General features: G+C 34.8%; 2 protein-coding genes across 5 annotated transcripts; both read right to left on the reverse strand.

Annotated features, from left to right (window-relative positions):
- Nucleotides 1-1,007: 1,007 nt before the first annotated feature.
- Nucleotides 1,008-10,000, reverse strand: LOC110745783 (protein ZINC INDUCED FACILITATOR 1). 3 transcript variants are annotated; one of them, XM_021945921.2, is made up of 17 exons: nucleotides 9,569-9,998; nucleotides 8,791-8,831; nucleotides 7,484-7,544; nucleotides 7,276-7,378; nucleotides 7,064-7,166; nucleotides 6,926-6,979; nucleotides 6,783-6,845; nucleotides 5,474-5,523; nucleotides 5,284-5,359; nucleotides 4,653-4,862; nucleotides 4,310-4,397; nucleotides 3,806-3,891; nucleotides 3,551-3,658; nucleotides 2,806-2,850; nucleotides 2,606-2,694; nucleotides 2,272-2,315; nucleotides 1,008-1,429 (listed from the first exon to the last, which is right to left on the reverse strand). In XM_021945921.2, exons 1-17 carry the CDS (start codon nucleotides 9,711-9,713, stop codon nucleotides 1,332-1,334), a joined length of 1,464 nt encoding a protein of 487 aa, XP_021801613.2. In that variant the 5' UTR covers nucleotides 9,714-9,998; the 3' UTR covers nucleotides 1,008-1,331. The 3 variants fall into 3 exon arrangements, with proteins under 3 accessions (XP_021801613.2, XP_088104478.1, XP_088104477.1); XM_088248352.1 differs by lacking the exon at nucleotides 9,569-9,998 and having other exon boundaries at nucleotides 7,276-7,356; XM_088248351.1 differs by lacking the exons at nucleotides 1,008-1,429; nucleotides 2,272-2,315 and having other exon boundaries at nucleotides 2,602-2,694; nucleotides 9,569-10,000.
- A 2,224-nt stretch (nucleotides 10,001-12,224) lies between these two features.
- On the reverse strand, nucleotides 12,225-15,977 carry LOC148296475 (heat shock protein 90-2-like). 2 transcript variants are annotated; one of them, XM_088248353.1, is made up of 4 exons: nucleotides 15,390-15,977; nucleotides 14,099-14,240; nucleotides 12,575-12,633; nucleotides 12,225-12,516 (listed from the first exon to the last, which is right to left on the reverse strand). In XM_088248353.1, the coding sequence occupies exons 1-4, from the start codon at nucleotides 15,453-15,455 to the stop codon at nucleotides 12,490-12,492; spliced, it is 294 nt and encodes a 97-aa protein (XP_088104479.1). In that variant the 5' UTR covers nucleotides 15,456-15,977; the 3' UTR covers nucleotides 12,225-12,489. The 2 variants fall into 2 exon arrangements, 1 of the variants encoding a protein (XP_088104479.1); XR_015833664.1 differs by lacking the exon at nucleotides 12,575-12,633.
- Between the last annotated feature and the right edge of the window lie 1,928 nt (nucleotides 15,978-17,905).

Here is a 17,905-nt window from a genome sequence, read left to right on the forward strand (position 1 = left end):
TCGAAATTTAAGACCGTACTTAGAACTGAGCCTCTATGTCCCTCCGTTTATTTGTAATTTAGTATTGTTGCATTCCTTTGAAGTTCATTAGGTGCAAGACAGGATAACAAATCTTTCTAGTTTCTCTTCTACTTCACACCCATCACCTGAAAATCTCACTACCACAACCTTGCAGCCTTTCATACTTCTTCTTCTTCCTTATCCCATTTCCGTGTTTTTCCCTTCTTATTTCCTTTTTCCTCACTGAACAAAATCAAATCTTTTTGTATGTGGTGGTCCAAAATTTATCAGAACATTTTGTATATCGTGGTGGTCCTCAATTTATCAAAACTTTCTGAATGGGGTCCGCAATTTATCGACGCCTTTTGTATTTGGTGGTCCGCAATTTATGCTGGACGTCATCACTTTTGGTTTCCGGCTCAACAAAATACTGTAACGAAGCAGCCCAAGGCGAAGGCCGAAAAGCTACAAAGGCAAAGCCTGATGCCTGATCCATGAATTTGGATTAACAACATAAGGCCCACATTCCAAATCCACACAATCCTTGGTCTGAAAGAATGTCCAAACCTAAACGCATTTATGGCATGTTTACTAATTCGTAATTAGATTATGAGGAATTAAATTGAGGATAAATTAAATTGAGGAGGAGTTGGATTGAAGAGAATTAGATTCTGAATTCATATTGAAGTTGTTTACTAAACCATATGGAATTTGGGTAGGAGTGGTCCTAATTACTAAAATGTCCTCATTGTTTGGTTAAAGTAAATAACAAATTTTAAAATTTTAAAATTGTGTGAGGATATAATGGGTAAAAAAGATGAATTCCTAACGGGTTAGTTTTCCAAGAATTAGAATACCACCTTCCACTTAAGAATTTAATTCCTCCAAAATCAAGAATTCAATTTCTAATTTTGTGTGAGCCCCACTTACTTTTTAATTCCTTAATGTGAAGTAAATACAGAAATCCTCCATAGCTGAAATTTAATTCCTGATTAGTAAACACACAATTAAAATCGTAGCTGTATTCTAGTACCATATAATAATTTCTCCAACATAGTTAAGCACAATCGTCAAGCTCAAAACACAACACAACGATGCATCACTTTAGCCTTCAATCCCTGAATTGCAACCAGATACTTTCCCTGAATTGTAATTTGTAATATGCTTTAAATGTTTTCCTAAAAAGACTATTCGATCCCCTAAAACAAAAATGCCCATATTTCTTTCTTTCCTTTGAATAGTGGGAAATAATAGGAAAATTATCTCCCTAATAAATGGATAGAGTTGCTACAGATGTATTTGTAATATGCTATAGAGTTGCATTTTCATCTTTATCTATGTTCATGACGTAGAGTGAGAAACGGCTTGAATGTCATCAAAACTGCGATTGCCTCCACCACATTCAAGATGAAGAAAATCATCTGGCTACCTGCAAAACGATATGGAAGTGGTAAACTTTCTAAGCCTTACATTACAAGCTGTAAGTAAATTTGGCAATGTAATTACCAATTTGGTATGAAGGGTCAATTATTTAGAGGAAAGCTAGACTCCTGAAAGACGAGGAATTCCTCCTCAAATGAACACGTGGCTAAATGGAAATGGACACTTGTCCAAACAATGAAAAATAATGCACAATTAGGCCACACGTTCATTTCAGGAGGAGTTGCTCCTCTTCTTTCAGGAGCCAAGCATAATTCTATTATTATCGGTTTCGTTTGAGATACAAGGTACAATATGAAATACCAAACAAATATTGAAGCAAATTGAAAAGGAACTAAATGAAGTCCAACGCATCCACATGCATAATCAATGAATGAAACATATAATTTTTGGAAGAAAAAAAATGTAGAAATAAAGAATTTGAAAACAAATAATAATGAAAATTTGAACTCTTTCTTTTCCCTCTTCCATTAACTTTATTATTTTCTTCTTCGGTCAGTTTATGACCTAGAAATGGTCAATATCTGATGCTACCACTCTTCATCTTGTGCATTATATCAGTTTCAGAAAACATGTACTTAGCCTATCATCATCTAAAAACCATCTTCCCTTTTCTTTTAATTTCTTTCTTTTTCGTTTCATTTCGATCTAAAATAAAAATATATAGAAATATGAACTAACTAAATTTTAAGTGTTTGATTTCTCCTAATTTATTACTCTTTTTGAGCCACCAAGTAATAATGGTAAAAATTTATAAAACTGTAACAAATGCCTAAGTGAGCAAAGCTATCTAACAAAAATCCAGGATGAAAAGTTGGTTGAGTATGATACCAGGTAGGATGGCAGCATCCAGACGCGTTTGCGCCCAAGAAAACCTGTTGAGCCGAAATCATGATTCACATAAGATGAGAAATTTTTATAAATGTATTACTACAAGATCATGTAATTTAAATCTGATATGATTTTCAAAGCATAAATCAATGTAAGAAAGTAATGCTGTAAGCTTGTGTTATCTGATTTATTCAAAATTCATCTGTAGTAATCTCGAAACTATATGAAACGCAAAATCTGTAGTGTTTTTTGTGTAATAATTCAGAAACAAGAAACATCATATATATATATAACAAAATCACTTCAGCTCCCAGTTGGAATAAGCTAAACTTACAGTGCACCACCACCAGCTGGACCGATTGCCTTGAACAGAGACATTGCCGTCATAGAAATTCCATTCGCGGCACCTCTTTGTCTTTGGTCCTGTTGTTAAATCATGGTCAAGTTATGGCACAATCTCTAGTTGAAGAGCAAGAATATCATGACTTAGAGAAGGGGAAAAAATTTAAGTAGTTAATTTGAGAATAAAATTACCACAGCTTTGTTTTGGAGAATGAACATTCCAGTTACAATTGTGATCTGATTGTACAAAAAAACTTCAAAAGTTAGAGCACAAACCATAGATTCTCAGAAAAGCTAATGGTAAGCATATACTGTCAAATGCAGCTGCAGAGCAACTATAGAGGCTTCCATCCATAGAGAAACTCTTGTAAGCTACTTCAATTGCTCAATGTTGAAGCACTTTACAATGGACAAAACCTGAGATGCTTAAGTATCTAGTAACAAAACATAAAAAGTAAACGAAAACAAGATTCTTGAGCACCCTACTACACACACAAGTAAGCAGGCTGCACGAAAATCGTTTTCGCTTATGTGGTTGTTCAGCTTTGTAGACCCATAGTTGGCCATTGTCATTGACTTTCAAATAACGTGGTTTCTTAGAAGCGATCTTTGAATCATCCATGCCTATGTCTACTTAAAGCAAATTGTAGAAATAATTCAGTCAATTGTCAAGATGAGAACATGGTCACTAGCAATATAATCAGGACAATTCATATCGGTCACCTATTTTATCAAATCGGTGAGCTGCTGTGGAGTAGATATAGTTATTTTCTTTTTACTTTTTTCAGTTAAGATGACAGAGTTGTAGTTTGGTTTTGTTTTTAATGAGATTTGTATCAAGATGATGGTGGACTAGTAGTTCACCAAGTCTTTGTAACGCAAGGATGCATACAAGTGTGTTAGTTGAAATGAGATATAAAGTCATGTCTGCACTTACAGATAAGACATTCTTCAGCACAGATACAATATTTAACATCAGGTAGAGGGAGAACCCCGATAACATTGCTATAAACGGGTAACTTGACAGCAGAGGTATTGTGATAATCTGCATATGGGAATCATGTGCCAAAAAAAAAAACCACAAAGGTAAAGAACAGTATAGGTCAGTAGGCATTACGTCGAAAGACATTTATCAAGAAAAAAAAATGCAGAAGCTACAACAATGCAAATGGAGCAGGAGCTGAAAAATTACCCCTCCAATGCGAGCAATCATTACAGGACCAAGAAGCCTTTCCACAAATGGGTATAGGGTGATTTGGAACACAAAAAGACCAAAACCTACAAGTTGATAAAATCGTCAGCGATTATTGAGCATGTGTAGAGTTATTTAAATAAATCAGAAATTGAAACTGTATCAAATGCTCTATCCTTTGAGTGAACTTAATGCATCATGTATAGTATATGTGGACGTATCATGTATGTGTATGTATATGTATGCATAAGAAAGAAGGGGACTGCACCCCCGATACCAGTGACAATGTCAGAAAATTTTGAAAAGAACTGCAGAAACCAAAACTATGAAGTGATAACTCTACTCATCTAAATTTAAAATGGCCAAAAAGATGCCTGGACCTAGAATCTTAGGTGCCATTCGTCTTTATTTCTTTGTATCTTGACATGCCTGTTTTATGTTAAAAAAAATTGAGTCCTTTAAACGAAGGAAAGAATAGAAGCAGATGGAAATATCAAATAGTACCTGAAATTGCAAGAACTTCACCAACATTCTCAGTTGAAAAGCTCAAACCCCCAAGCTTTCGAGGACTCACGGCCCATAATGAAAATATCTGATTTTTTGGGCAAAAGAAAAAAGTCTCACTTTGGTAATTAGAGATCAATAAGAATGGGGACAGGGGAAGAAGAATAAATGAGTAAGTGAAGGAGTAAGAAATGCATTGTACAAAATGTCTTAAACCATTCAAGCACTTTTAATCTACCAAAACCAATGAGAAGAACCATTTCAAAGAAAGAGAGCAGAGGAAAAAAAACCGATTCTGTGAACAATACTATACTTTTCCAACAGGTAAAAGTTATGAAGTTACCTCTGTATAAGCCATGTCATGAAGTGAGTAAACACAATAAACAATGATTGCTGACATTAAGGGCCAATTCTTGAAGAGGTTTTCTTTAGGTATCTGTTCTTCAGTTTTTTGTTTTCCTTCATTTGCAAAAGACCCATAGGATGCAGTTTCTAGAGCTTCAAAAGAATCATCATGCAATCTAGTATTTCCATTGTGCTTGTGTAAAGTTTCCTGCAACCAACCAGATATAGAAATTTTCTGTTAATACTTGGAGTTTCAAAAGGTCCTTAACGTACAAATGTGCTAAAGATGACCCAAGTGTTACTAATTTCTCTGTTCTTGGGAGAGCCTCAAGAAGTTAAATTAAAATAAAAAGTTAAGGCTAAGAAAGCTAGTATAAAATATAGGATTACAAGGATACATGATTATAATGATAAATTCCTTTCCAAGGATATTGGATTACAAATATTGTTCATTCTGTAACTGCCTTTAGATGTAATGGAGGACTGTATTCTGAATTTCATGGAGGTTAAGTGATGACAAAATAGGGTTGAGAAGGTACAAAAACAACCATGAGAAAAAAATACACTGGTCAATATTTAACATTTCAAAAGAGATTCATCAACATAAAGGAATATACTAAGATATGTACCGGAAGCCAGAAAGAAGCAATGCATACTCCAAATGCAAAAAGCGATATACATAGGCAAGGCAAGAAGTACGGAAACCTACATCAAAGTTTCAGATTTTAGAACATCATAGTGCAATAAAGAAATAATTAGAAAAATTCTGAAATTTGACAATCTCACTGCAGCATACTTAAATCAACTAGCCAAACTTACCTCCCAAATATGGAGTTTTGGGAAAATATGTTTGGATACTTGTCCGCTGGCTGCATAAAACATTGTAAAGAAACATTTGCTTAAACAAAAGGACAAGAGAGAGAGAGAGAGAGAGAGAACAAATACTAAAATCATCTGCTACCTCATGATTTTCATTAATTTGTACTCTTTAATTTAACCTACTCTTTCAAGAACCAACCTTCGAAAACCCCAACCCCTGTACTAATTCAGAACAGAATATGTGGCTTGTTGCTAATGTGAGTAAGCAAACTGGGGATAACTGTTCAAATCCCAGTAGGTGTCAATTTCAAGAACTTCATTTGTTTCTTGTTAGTTAATGGACAGTCCTTAGAATTAATTCTAGATCTTAGTCCACCTCATGCTTGCTCAAAGCCTTAAAATTATTTCCTAAGTGTCAGTGACACCTCATGCTCTTAGGTACCATCTCACACCTTCTCAGGAGGTGGGAGCTTCATATTTGTATGCAGCACATACTCTAGAGAGATATCATATATCCTCCTCTCTTTTTTCACCCAACACAAAGGTTTCATTTCTCAAGGTTCTGTCAGCAGAAAACAAACCAAAACAGAAATTAGGCAGCATGGATTTTAGAGTGTTTTCCAACACTAATGCGCTGAGATTCTTGGAGAAGTTTTGTTTTAATCTTCTTTATGCTTCTTAAGTTAAATAACTCTGTTTGTTCTGTGGTATAAGCTTGTAACGAGTGATGATTCTAATTTTGGTTAATACGCCTCAAACTTCTAAAAGCATATTCTCTTTATCAAATCCAAGATTCCATGGTTCTGCTACCTGAGTCATTGTTTTAATAGGTGGAATTAAAACATGTTCAGTTGTGATTTGTATTCATTTATGTTTCTGAATCCTTTTCTCAAAATCTCAAACTGATGTGATTTCTGGACTGTACATGTATTTTTGCTATTTTTCTTTTACCCTTCTTTACAGCAGATGTTATTACTATTGAATTGAATCTGTTGTACATATGTAATTCTGATTGTGACCATCTTAGAATGTGAGCATCCAACCCGAAACCAATTGGCAATCGGTGGAGAGGCCCAAGATCTTTTAAACCACTAATGCAAAGCTTCCTTTTCTGATGTAGGATAATACTTTCCACAGCAAACAACTTCTTAAACGGATTTCATCATGGAATAGGTTCAGTACAAAACAAGTGAACCAAAATTTGTACACACGAAAGAACATAGTAAACAATTAGCAAGACAAATAAACATTCATCGAGAGATTCTCGGAAGTGTAGTTCCTAGAATAAAAGTACAAGAAGTAGAATTACCTGGGCCAAGAAACCTCCCAAAGCTGGGCCAATGATCAACCCGATACCCCAGGCCACACTAACCTGAAAACAGATGATAACTCTCAAATGATGTAGTACACTTAAAAGAAGTTGTAGAAGACAAGAGGACAATGTGAGCTTACTGTTGACATGCCTAAAGCTTGGTGTTCTTCTCGAAATGCTTCACTTGCGTATGCCTGGTCATGCAGTTAAATCATACATGTAAAGTAACCTTGACTTGACATACATGGTTAATAATCATATATGGAACAATATGATACCTTTATCGGTCCAAGTAAACCATTCAAACATCCAAGAAGAAAGCGTGTAGAAATGGCCATCCAAAAATTTACACTGAGTCCAAATAGAGTGTTGAAAATAACCCTGAGCCAATAAATATTCAAAATAATTTGTAAGTATGTTGAAGCAAACAGAAAACCTTCATTGCCAAAGTATCAAACTGAAACTCAATTGCAGAATAAAAGTTACTAACACTGCAGCAATCCCTATTATTATGACAGGTTTGCGACCGTAGCGATCAGCCACCACTCCCCAAAAAATTGATGTCAAAACTCTGCCAATCATAAATGAAGCCCCTTCACAATATAAGGAAGTTTGTAAAGAACACTTGCCAAGAAACTAAAATGTGATGAATAACTGAATCTATCTCTAAGAAAGGTAAGTACTGAAAATGAACTCACCTACATAACCCGCATAGTAGCCAATGTCTTCCTCTCTTTTAGCAATATGCAAATCTCTGATCTGCAAAGAATAGTCAATCCAACTTCTCTATTGGAATCTTGAAATATCAAGTAGAATTCAAAGGGCGAAAGCAGGACAACAAGGGAAGACATTTTTTATTTTCTTACAGAACATTTAGTTAAGTGCATCAGATTCCCATATATCCCATGACAAGTATGAATTTATTGTGAAAGATAACTGTTGACATTATAAAATCTCACATCAGGCATATCCAGCTGTGCCAAGAATGTATAACATCCCAGGCCTCTCCTCATAGTGCCCATGAGCTCATATACTACATTCTCCAATCGTTCGGTACCCCATGCAATGTGGGACTAACAGAGATTTTTAAATCTAAAATTGAGTATATGAAGCCTTGCACAACAATACGATATCTTGGCCTCTCCACTCATTACCAATTGGTCTCGAGCTAGATACTCTAAGTTTAACAATAATGAGAATAGTAACCTAAGATCCATTTAACATAACAAAGAAAATGAAATCAGGGGTAACTCAAACTCTAGTACAGATGGGATTGGAATTAAAAATGGAACCACTACTTCAGGGAAGGTTGTTCGTCAGAGATGATTTCTAAACTGTGTTTGTTTCAAAGTTCAAGGTCTTATTAGACTGTCCAACTGTATTTGAAGCTCCAATTGAATAGTAACAGAAGTGCTTGGTAGGTGGCAAAGCATTCTACTTCTTCATCAGTTCTTGCGGTTAACAAAGTTTGCAAGGCTTTCGATTTGTTGTAAATCTCCTTAAGCATATGCTTAATTTCTTCCCATTAGGGAATCACACAAATGAATCCTTTAAAAACTGAGGTTATGCAGGTTATTGGCCAGAATTTTTAAAAACACAAACAAAAAGGAATCTTATTAAGGTAGCAATGATGATTGTAGAAATTTAGAGAACCTAAAGGCTAAAGGTTATATATGCATGAGAGACCAACAGGCAGGAGGATAAAAATATGCCATGTCCAGTCAATGTTTTTATGTTCCCCTAAATATTCTGCAGCATCAAACCTAGATCCTGTAATTAGATCTAAATCTGAGGAACAAATCATCCCCCAAGTAAATCTAAATCTGAGGAGTAAATCTGACAAGTCAGTCAATGTGTTTACAGTAAATAAATCCTCTGCAATAAAATAAGACCATTTTTGTATGAATCATTATTATATCTAAACAAACAACCAATATTCATCCTCTTTCCATTTCATTAGAAATACAAGTAAAGTAACAACACTCTTGAGAAAGTATACACTCACCATAAAGTAAAGAAACGGAAAGAGAGACGATATCGGCAGTGCTGAAAATTACCACAGAACAACAGATCAGGGTTAAAACATTTGAATTAGATTAGAAGACATAGCAAAGTGAAAAATCATAAAAAAGACTGACAGTGCTACAGTATACCAACTTCACAAAGCAACTATTCTACAGTGGAGATATAAATAATTCACAGAAATGACAAACCAATTAAAGTATAAGAACAGATCACAATTCCGCATACAAGTTTCAAGCTACCCTCTTATATGGCAACATATGAACAATTGATTGCCCTGAATCAATTAAATTCAGAAAGTCTTGTATGAAGTATTGAATCTAAAATCCATTAGAAATGGAAAACAAAAAAAACCAGCTTTCTTTAATTTCAAATTCTCCACAGTAACTTATTGTAAAACCGCAGATATATTCTTGTCAGCAATCTGAATGCATCAGGCACTTAAAACTCACACAAACACAACATAGTCCTGATTTCTTTTTCAAGTTTTTAATCTAGAAACATCAATTCTAAGATTAGTTTCTCCTATGAAACACTGAAACTACTTTCAAATAATGTGGTGAACTTTCTGAGCATCCATCTTTTCGTAATCGAAACTCCCACAAATCAATGAGTTTTAAACTCATCCATACGTACATGCCACAGCATGCAGAAGAACAACAATGGAAGTGAAACACAACACCATGAACAAGAATCTGACAACCCAATTGGATTCTGCTCAAGAACAACATTACATTATATAAAATCACAGAAGGGCTTACCAGCTGAAAGAACAACAAGCCATATAGAGACAAGCATTTTAATGGGCAACCCTCTTTGCGACTCTTTACGCTGTTCAACCTTACAGCCAGGGCAGTTCTCATAGTAAACCTTCTTCAGCAGCGCCTCTCTGCTCTCCTCAGCCATGTTTTGATGATTTGCTTTGAACCCAGGAACCCAAAAATGGCTCTGTTTTTAATTTTCTGGTTTGAGTTTGGCTCAGAAGATGACTGAGGAGATGAAATCTGGTTTATTTTTCTGGTTTTTGTTTTTCTACGCGTCAGGGTTCTCACATGAAAAGCACAAAATATTATTGATGGTTAATAATTCTCACTTGGCTTTGGCTGCTTTGCCTTGTGATTGGCATCATTGCATGCGTCAGTAGAAACCATAATCATTGAAGCCGGTCGACAAAAAAAGCCAGCGAGGAAAATGTGACCATAATTAAATGTGAGAAAACTTGTGGGATTTGAATCAAAATCCAATGAAACGGCCAATCCATTTTAAGAAATAAAATACGCCGTACAAGGAACTGTTTTGATACGACAAAGAAAGAAAGAGAAACACAAATCGGATTGCAACACTTGCGGGACTCGCTACTGTTCGACTGAGCTTTCGTTCACGTGGCGAAAACCCAATACGATACCCTGAAAGATTGAAGGACAATTTATATTTTTCTATTGTCACGTCAATCAATACGCTAAACGACAATCGCCTTCATAAGGTAGAAGACGAATTCGATATTTGTTTTTTTGTTTTTGTGTTTTTTTGTCAGAAGAGAATACATCTTTTCACAAACCACATTTTTAAAAGTCAGCACAAATCGAAGAACCTAATGGTGAGACACGTACAGAGAAATAATTATTTCATGTTTTATATATGTAACTTTGGTAATATCTATGATTTCGTTCAATTACGTAGATATATGTGCATATAAATTGTTTTTTCCTATTTTCTCTTAGAAGTTTCATTTGTAGGTTTATTTACTTTTTATTTTTATGTGTGAGTTATTGTAATATAACATTTTTTTATTTTATGAATTATTGTAATGATATTCTGCACCATAGAAGTCCCCCCCTCCTTTTCCAACATGCTCGGGCTACAGGGTGTGTGGACTGGGCAGCAACATAGGGACCCTAAAAAAATAGGGCTTTCTTTAAAACTTTTTAGCCAAGAGTTATAGTAGAAAAAAGAAAAAAGAAAAAAAGCATTTTATGCTTTATTCTTTTTAAAAAAAGGAGAGGGGGGGGAGGGGGGGCTTTTTTCCTTATTTTTCATACAGTGGGCCAATTTTACATAAACTAACAAATTTAGCATATAAGCTTGAAACTTATTATTTTAATTTTTGTTTAAAATGAGGTAAATGTTGAACATAAAAGGCGTCAATTTTTATTTCTACCCAGGGTCTCTAAAATCAATGAAACGCCCCTATCCATTAATATCTCACAACTCCAACCACAATCCTCTCCAGCAACCGCACGTGCCTCAGAGATTGGGTCCTTATTCATCATCGACATCATCTTCTGATGAAATAGTTTGCAGATTGTTTGACGAAAGTCTTCCATTGCAGCAAATGAATAACATTAGGTATGACATTGCAAAGGGGTAAAATCCAACTAACCTTATGAAAAAAAAAACCTCATAATATTATGGGAGTTTCACTAAAATACCCAAAATGGGGGCTGAAATTATAAAAATACCCAACACCCAAAACACTTTATAAATATACCCAAAACTCATCATTACACACACTCAAAACCCATTTATAAACATACCCAAAATCCATCATTACACACATAACCAAAACCCATTTTGGGTATGTTTCTATGTTTAAATAGTGCTTGGGTATTTTTATAAATACATGTCTCGGATTGGGTATTTTTATAAATATCTATAATAGTATCTCCATGTTTGTTTACAAATATCTATAATAGTATCTATTCGTAAGCGCCTGGGATAGAACCCAGGACCTTTTGTTTAAAGGATCCAAGCCTCTTCCACTTGGACCAACTCCTGTTGGTGAGATTCAACTTTTTCATGTTCAAATAATTCAACTTTTTTTCCGAAAGAATTTTACCTCTCGCTTGCGTATTGTTTAAAAATCATTCTACTCTAGTCCACCACGGTCCACACCATCATTTCAGGAGTCCTATCCTATATGCAAGTGGCAGCCTGGCAGGCAACGTTTCCTACTGCTCTCTCTCTACCTAGAGGTCTCCCTTTTAAGTCTCGCGTGGGGTTCTTTCTTTATAATCGAAGTCAATTATTTTCTGTCAAATTAGTTTCTTCATTTTAGTACTAAAAAAGAGAAAATGAATCTAGTTGTTTTTTTTAATTTAAATGTTTTAAATATAAAAAATATTAATTTACTATATTATCCTCGTTTAATGAATAATCTGATTTCTTAACATATTTTTTTGGAATTATGATAATTTCACTTTTAAATCCTTAATATATGCCTATAAGATTAATCTATAACCTAGGCCATGTTTAATTGTTATCTATCTACTCGTGTAAATTAGGATAAATTTTGTAAACCCTAATTTGGAAAATATGTGAACAGTACCTGTTATGAACTCTAACCCAATCGCAATTGCATTGAGAGAGAGAGAGAGAGAGAGAGAGAGAGAGAGGTGTCAAAACAAGAGCCAATCCATCAAAAGAACTTACGGTAAACTGATGCTTTATAAACCCCTCACCAAACATGATCACTTTGATGAGTACGTGTCCAACATCATAAAGTAAGATCGAATTGAAGTTGTATATTGGTGGTAAGATTAAAAATGACTAAATCTGACGTTGCAAAAATGAAAGAGTCGGTAGTTTCCGAGGGCAACTACCAAGTAATGCGTTGAACAGGCATGAAGGAAACCTGAACTCTGTGAATCCCACTCTCAAATTTAAGTTTCCCATAAACGTCAGCTCATCCTGAGATTGCTGCACTAGCTTCCTGAAAAGAAGTTATAATCAAAACGTACAAGAATTTACAAGTATTGATGCGAACTTACATTTTGAATATGTACATTGCAAACAAAGAAGCCTCCTCCCCACCAGTTCCCAAGGAAATCTTTTGTCAAACAAAAGAAACAGAAGACACATGCAATGGAATAAAAAAAATTGTTGGTAACTACAGAGATGAGACAAAGGGAGAGCTATGGAGAAAAGAGTAGGGGTGAGAATTCAAATCGAAAAATTGGAACACCGAGTCGCACCGGATGGAAAAAACTGAAAAAATACAGTGTTGACTAAAAAGACAACAAACCCGCACCAAACCGGACCAAATCGATTCAAACCGATTCCGATGCTAGTTTCACACCTTTCAAAACCAGACCGAACCAAACCGATTGCGTGTTTTTTTATTTTAAAATTATTTAAGTCCAATGCTAAATTTCTAATCCCATAACTAATATTTCCTCAAGCCCAACTTCAAAGCACATTTCTTTTCTAAGGCCAATCATCTCTCTTTGCATGAAATTAGATCATTTGTGAATTTTCAAAACCCAAAAAATAAAATTTTAGTTGAAATTTATATATATCTATATATATAAAGCAAAATGCAGAGAATGGTGAAACATTCAAAATACCAGAAAATGCCCTTAGTTAATGCAAACGTTAAGAATTGAAATTATTAATTAAATGAGGATAATATGGTAAATTCACACTTTTTCATATTTAAAAAAAATTAAAATTAAAAGAAAAATCAGATAATGGATCCTATTTTTATGGAACACAACTACCCATTATCTTTTTTAATTCTAAAATAAATTTAAATTTTTAAAAAAAAAACCTCTTGCAGGCGCGAAAGCGCGTGCAAAGAGGCTAGTATATATAAAGAATTAGAAAAATATATAATAAAAAATCCAGTGCAAAGCCGAAAAAACTGAAAACCACACCAGAACCGGTTCAAACTGAACAGGCTGATTTCATAAATTTTTTGGAAGCTTTAGTAATATACCCAAAATAGGGGTTGAAATTATAAAAATAAATAAACAAACAAACAAAAACCTCACATGGAATGCACTTTAGAAACATACCCAAAAACCATTTACTACATAAGAAATAAGTGTTGAAGTTCCTATAAATTACATGACTGCCACTAATTAACTTAAAACAAGACAACACAAAAAACTCAACCAAAAAAAAAAAAAAAAAACCAACACTGAAGTTCCTATAAGTGTTGAAGTTTCAATTGTCCATAGTTTCACTAGAAACAATCACAAAGGCAAAAGGAAATACCTCTACAAGAAAAAAAAAAATTACACTATTAGTACTATGTCACAGAACTATCTTCCTAGTAAAAATCACATTCTGCATATCATAAACTTCAAGTACACAACTATATATAGAGCATGCTTTGTTACTAAAAATCTGTTAATACTATGTCATAGAAGTACACTGTTAATACTATGTCATAGAAATCAACTTAGTTGCAAGGTATGAATTGTATAATAGCTGTTCATACCACTTAATGAAAGTTAACAACTGTTCATACTACTTACATATAACAAATTGTATACTATAAATCAACTTACCAGCTTTGGTCATTCCAATACCACAGTCAATAATAGTCAAGGTATTGTTGTTTTTGTCGGGGATGAAGTGGATGAAGAGCTCTGGCTGACCATTGAGCTTGCTCTTGTCAGCCAAACTCTCAAATCTAATCTTGTCAAGAGCCTACCAACAAAGCATGACATAATGAGCCAAATGAAATTCAATTCAAACAAAAACATTATTGAAAAAACTTATTCTCTACATAGCTTTTCCACATCAATTCAGCAAGAGACATGAACACCAAATACTTTATATAAAGAAATTTGAAAAGCATGCATGCGACATAAACATTAAAAAAAACCCTTCTTATATTCAACTTACAAACGTTTTAACACATCTCTTTTAATAGGCAAACATGAATAGCAAACTTCTGATAGTATGAGAAACTCAAATACCCAATTGACATTCATTGTCACTATCATTATCATTAAAATGAAACAAATACCCAAAGCACTAATCAAAACACTAATGTGAAATCAAAACCAAGAGATCCATAAGCAGATAAGCTACAATGTTTTGAAGCAATAAGAGAACAACTAAATCAAAAACCCCTAATATTCTCAAACTTTTAACTAAAAAACTAACGATGACTAAAGAATAAATAAATTAATTTCCTTCTATATTGAAACAATCATAAACCACAACATAAAAGTTAACATGTTCAGATCTCTAACCTAAGCCATACAAACTAAATCGTTGAATTTAAAACGTTCACAAGCCAAACACAAATAACACAAGGTTGTTGATAGCCAGGTGCAGAACATTCTCAAATTTTTTTCAGGGGCGGTCAAGCTTGTAATTGTTTGCCTCAGTAACTGGAGGAACTCATCATCTTTATTAGCCTTCAAATTCTTGTTAATGGCATTGCCAAACTCATTGTTGTAGTAATTCAAGGTTGCATTCAGTTGTGCTTTACTCTTGGTAGAAAGGATCCTGATGAGCTCCACATCATCACAGGCTTTGCCTGAGATTTTTTCATGAAGTATCTTAGCCTCTTTCTTTGCCAAGGGCACATTGATTTCATCTCCCTCGTATCGGTAAGTGCTCAAAAGAGGAACCAAAAGCTATGATAGAGTCAACAATTAGAGCAAAGGAAGAAAAAAGAAATTCTAGGCAACAATGTAGTTGAAGATGTTTGAACAGATCACTTCCAATTCAATTCAAGAAATTGGATAACAATAGAAGATCAAGACTATACGGTTTCAACTAGCCAATTTGACATTTGAGAGCACAATAAGATTAAGAATGAGTTTGGAGGTTGAAGGTTTGTACCTTGCACATGTCTCCAGATGTACGGTATGCAACATCTGGCTCTAGAAGAATCGCCGTCGTCGACATTGGCAAACAAGAGATCCCGGTTGAAAATCAGGAACAACCGGACGGATCTGGCCATTTTGGAATATATCGTCTGCAGAAATTAGCGATTCGTCGAGGTTGGCGCAGGTGAAAGAGAAATCATCTTCATCTTCATTCTTCTCGCAATCACCACCGGCATCAATGTTATGAACACCTTCGTTCGTTTCCATTTCTGGCTTCTCCTTCTCGTTATCTAAAACTGCAGTTTTAGGGTCATTGAATTCAAAATTGCTATCGGAACCAACAACTATGAGCTTGGAGCTGAAATTTGCAAAGAGGTGCACGTATTCAAATTCTTTCTTTGAATAGTACGAATTGAAGCTCTGAGACAAAGACAACGCCGAAACTGCTTGCATTTTCGTTTTGTTCAATCATAGACAATTTGGGGGTTTTGAGGGTTTGAGGCTTGAAAAGAGAGAGAAAGGGTTGGGAACTTGGGAGTTTAGTGTTGAGAGTTGGTGGTGGGGAGAGAACATGTCAGAGAGGTCATATGCTCGCTTTGGGTTTTTCAATATGAATTCAACACCAAAGGGTAAAATCGAAAATCAGATATTAAGTAAACCCAAAAGAAGATAGCTTGCAATAATTGGGTGTATTTATAAGGCCATCTCCAGCCATGGGCTATATTCCAAATATAGCCCTAAAATAATGCAAAACTCATCTCTAGCCATGGGCTAAACAAAATTTTGGTCAAATTTGGAGGGCCATATTTGGCCCTTTAGCCCTCCAACTGGGCCACATATAGCTCAGCTTTGGCCTAGGCCAAATTTTTGTGGGCCCCATGTATTTGCGTTTTAACAGCCAACAGTAAAGCAAGCTAATGTCATAGCTGGATATATATATAATTTTTTTTTTAACAACCTCTATTTCAATTCATGTTCTTGAAGACAAAAGTATAAAATATTAATGGTCATGACCGTTGAGGTCAGTCCATTGAAACCCATTGTCACTTTTTTTCTTTATTCTTTTTTAAAAATAAATGTGGTGTTTTCAAGTGTTGTTTAAAAAAAATTATAAAAAATTATTGATCATGACTATTGGAGACCTCTGAAACCCATCTTTTTATTTTATTTTATTTATTTATAAATTACCTTTGTTGGCTTTATTTAAAAAATAATAATAATAAAAACCTAAAATTTGTCTATAAACACCTCTCCCACTCCTTTCATTCCACATTTCTTACAAATTCTATCACATTCTCTACTTATTCACAACTTTCCACACTCTTTCTTGTTGTCAAATATTTTCTACACTCATTTCCTACAAATTTATTTTCTTTACACTCTTTCTTGTTGTCAAATACTCTCCACACTCTTTCTTGTTTGAAAAATGTCCCGGACTTTGAAGGGACGAAATTGGTCACGAGTGAAAGATGAACATCTTTGCAAGGCTTTCATAAAAGTCTCTGAAGATAGCATTGTGGGTACTAACCAAAAAAGCACTGGGCTTTGGGAACGTATCTCACAAAAATACATAGAGTCTATAGAAGACATCATCAATTCTTCAATTTTCAGAAACCATGAGAGTTGTGCTAGCATATGGAAGAAGCACATCTATCCGAGCTGCAACCTATGACATCGAGCCATCAAAACCACCGGATTCATCGATTTGACTCAGACATCCTCATGGATTCATGGATTCATGGATTCATGGATTTGATCTGCTGAGCTTGCATATGCCAACATTCAGAGTGCACTCGTAAGCTTTTGGTGGGGTGAGAAACTGAGATTACCGATGACATCAGTTGTCTGTCTGAAGTAGGGGTTGACATTTGGGATATCATTTACCAAACGAAGGAAAACATGACGCCTCATCCGGAATCGACGTTTGAAGTCCTCAGGAGTGTAGCAGGATTTGGGACAAAGTAGTCCATCATTAATTTTTTATGTCCAAGAGCTCGTCCCCTGCATTTGTTACTGCGACCAACAACGGAGCCACCCCACGGGCCTTGTTGTTGTATTTGCTCCTAAGTCCATAATGTTGCTGCAGTAGCCGCAAGTTGTGTATTTGTGCGCATTCAAGCATCATCTTCTTCATCTTCTCCCATCATTTGGTATCTACGCTCCTCCCATTTGGAATTCAAGTTGGAACTTGAACCCCAATTGGAATCCATTGTAGAATTGGTTGAAAAAGTGTAGAAAAATATAGGAATTACAAAGGTATGAGATGAAGTTGTGAGATATTGAATCGAAAACACTCCATTTATTGACATATGAAGATGAAGATAAGAGGTGCCACGTCAACAAAAATCTAATCTGAAATCTGGATAGTTATTTCCAAACCAACATGTGTCACTCGAAAATCATAGCCCGAAAATTATTAAGACTCCTTCAGGATAAGACGTGCCACGTGGACACAAAATCTTATCAGAAATCTTGTTCTTATCAACGTATATGTGTCATATATGGAATATTGTCTCTAAATAGTAGTTT

This window comes from Prunus avium, chromosome 2 (assembly GCF_965620075.1).
Source record: "Prunus avium chromosome 2, drPruAviu1.hap1.1, whole genome shotgun sequence".
Taxonomy (NCBI): Eukaryota; Viridiplantae; Streptophyta; class Magnoliopsida; order Rosales; family Rosaceae; genus Prunus; species Prunus avium.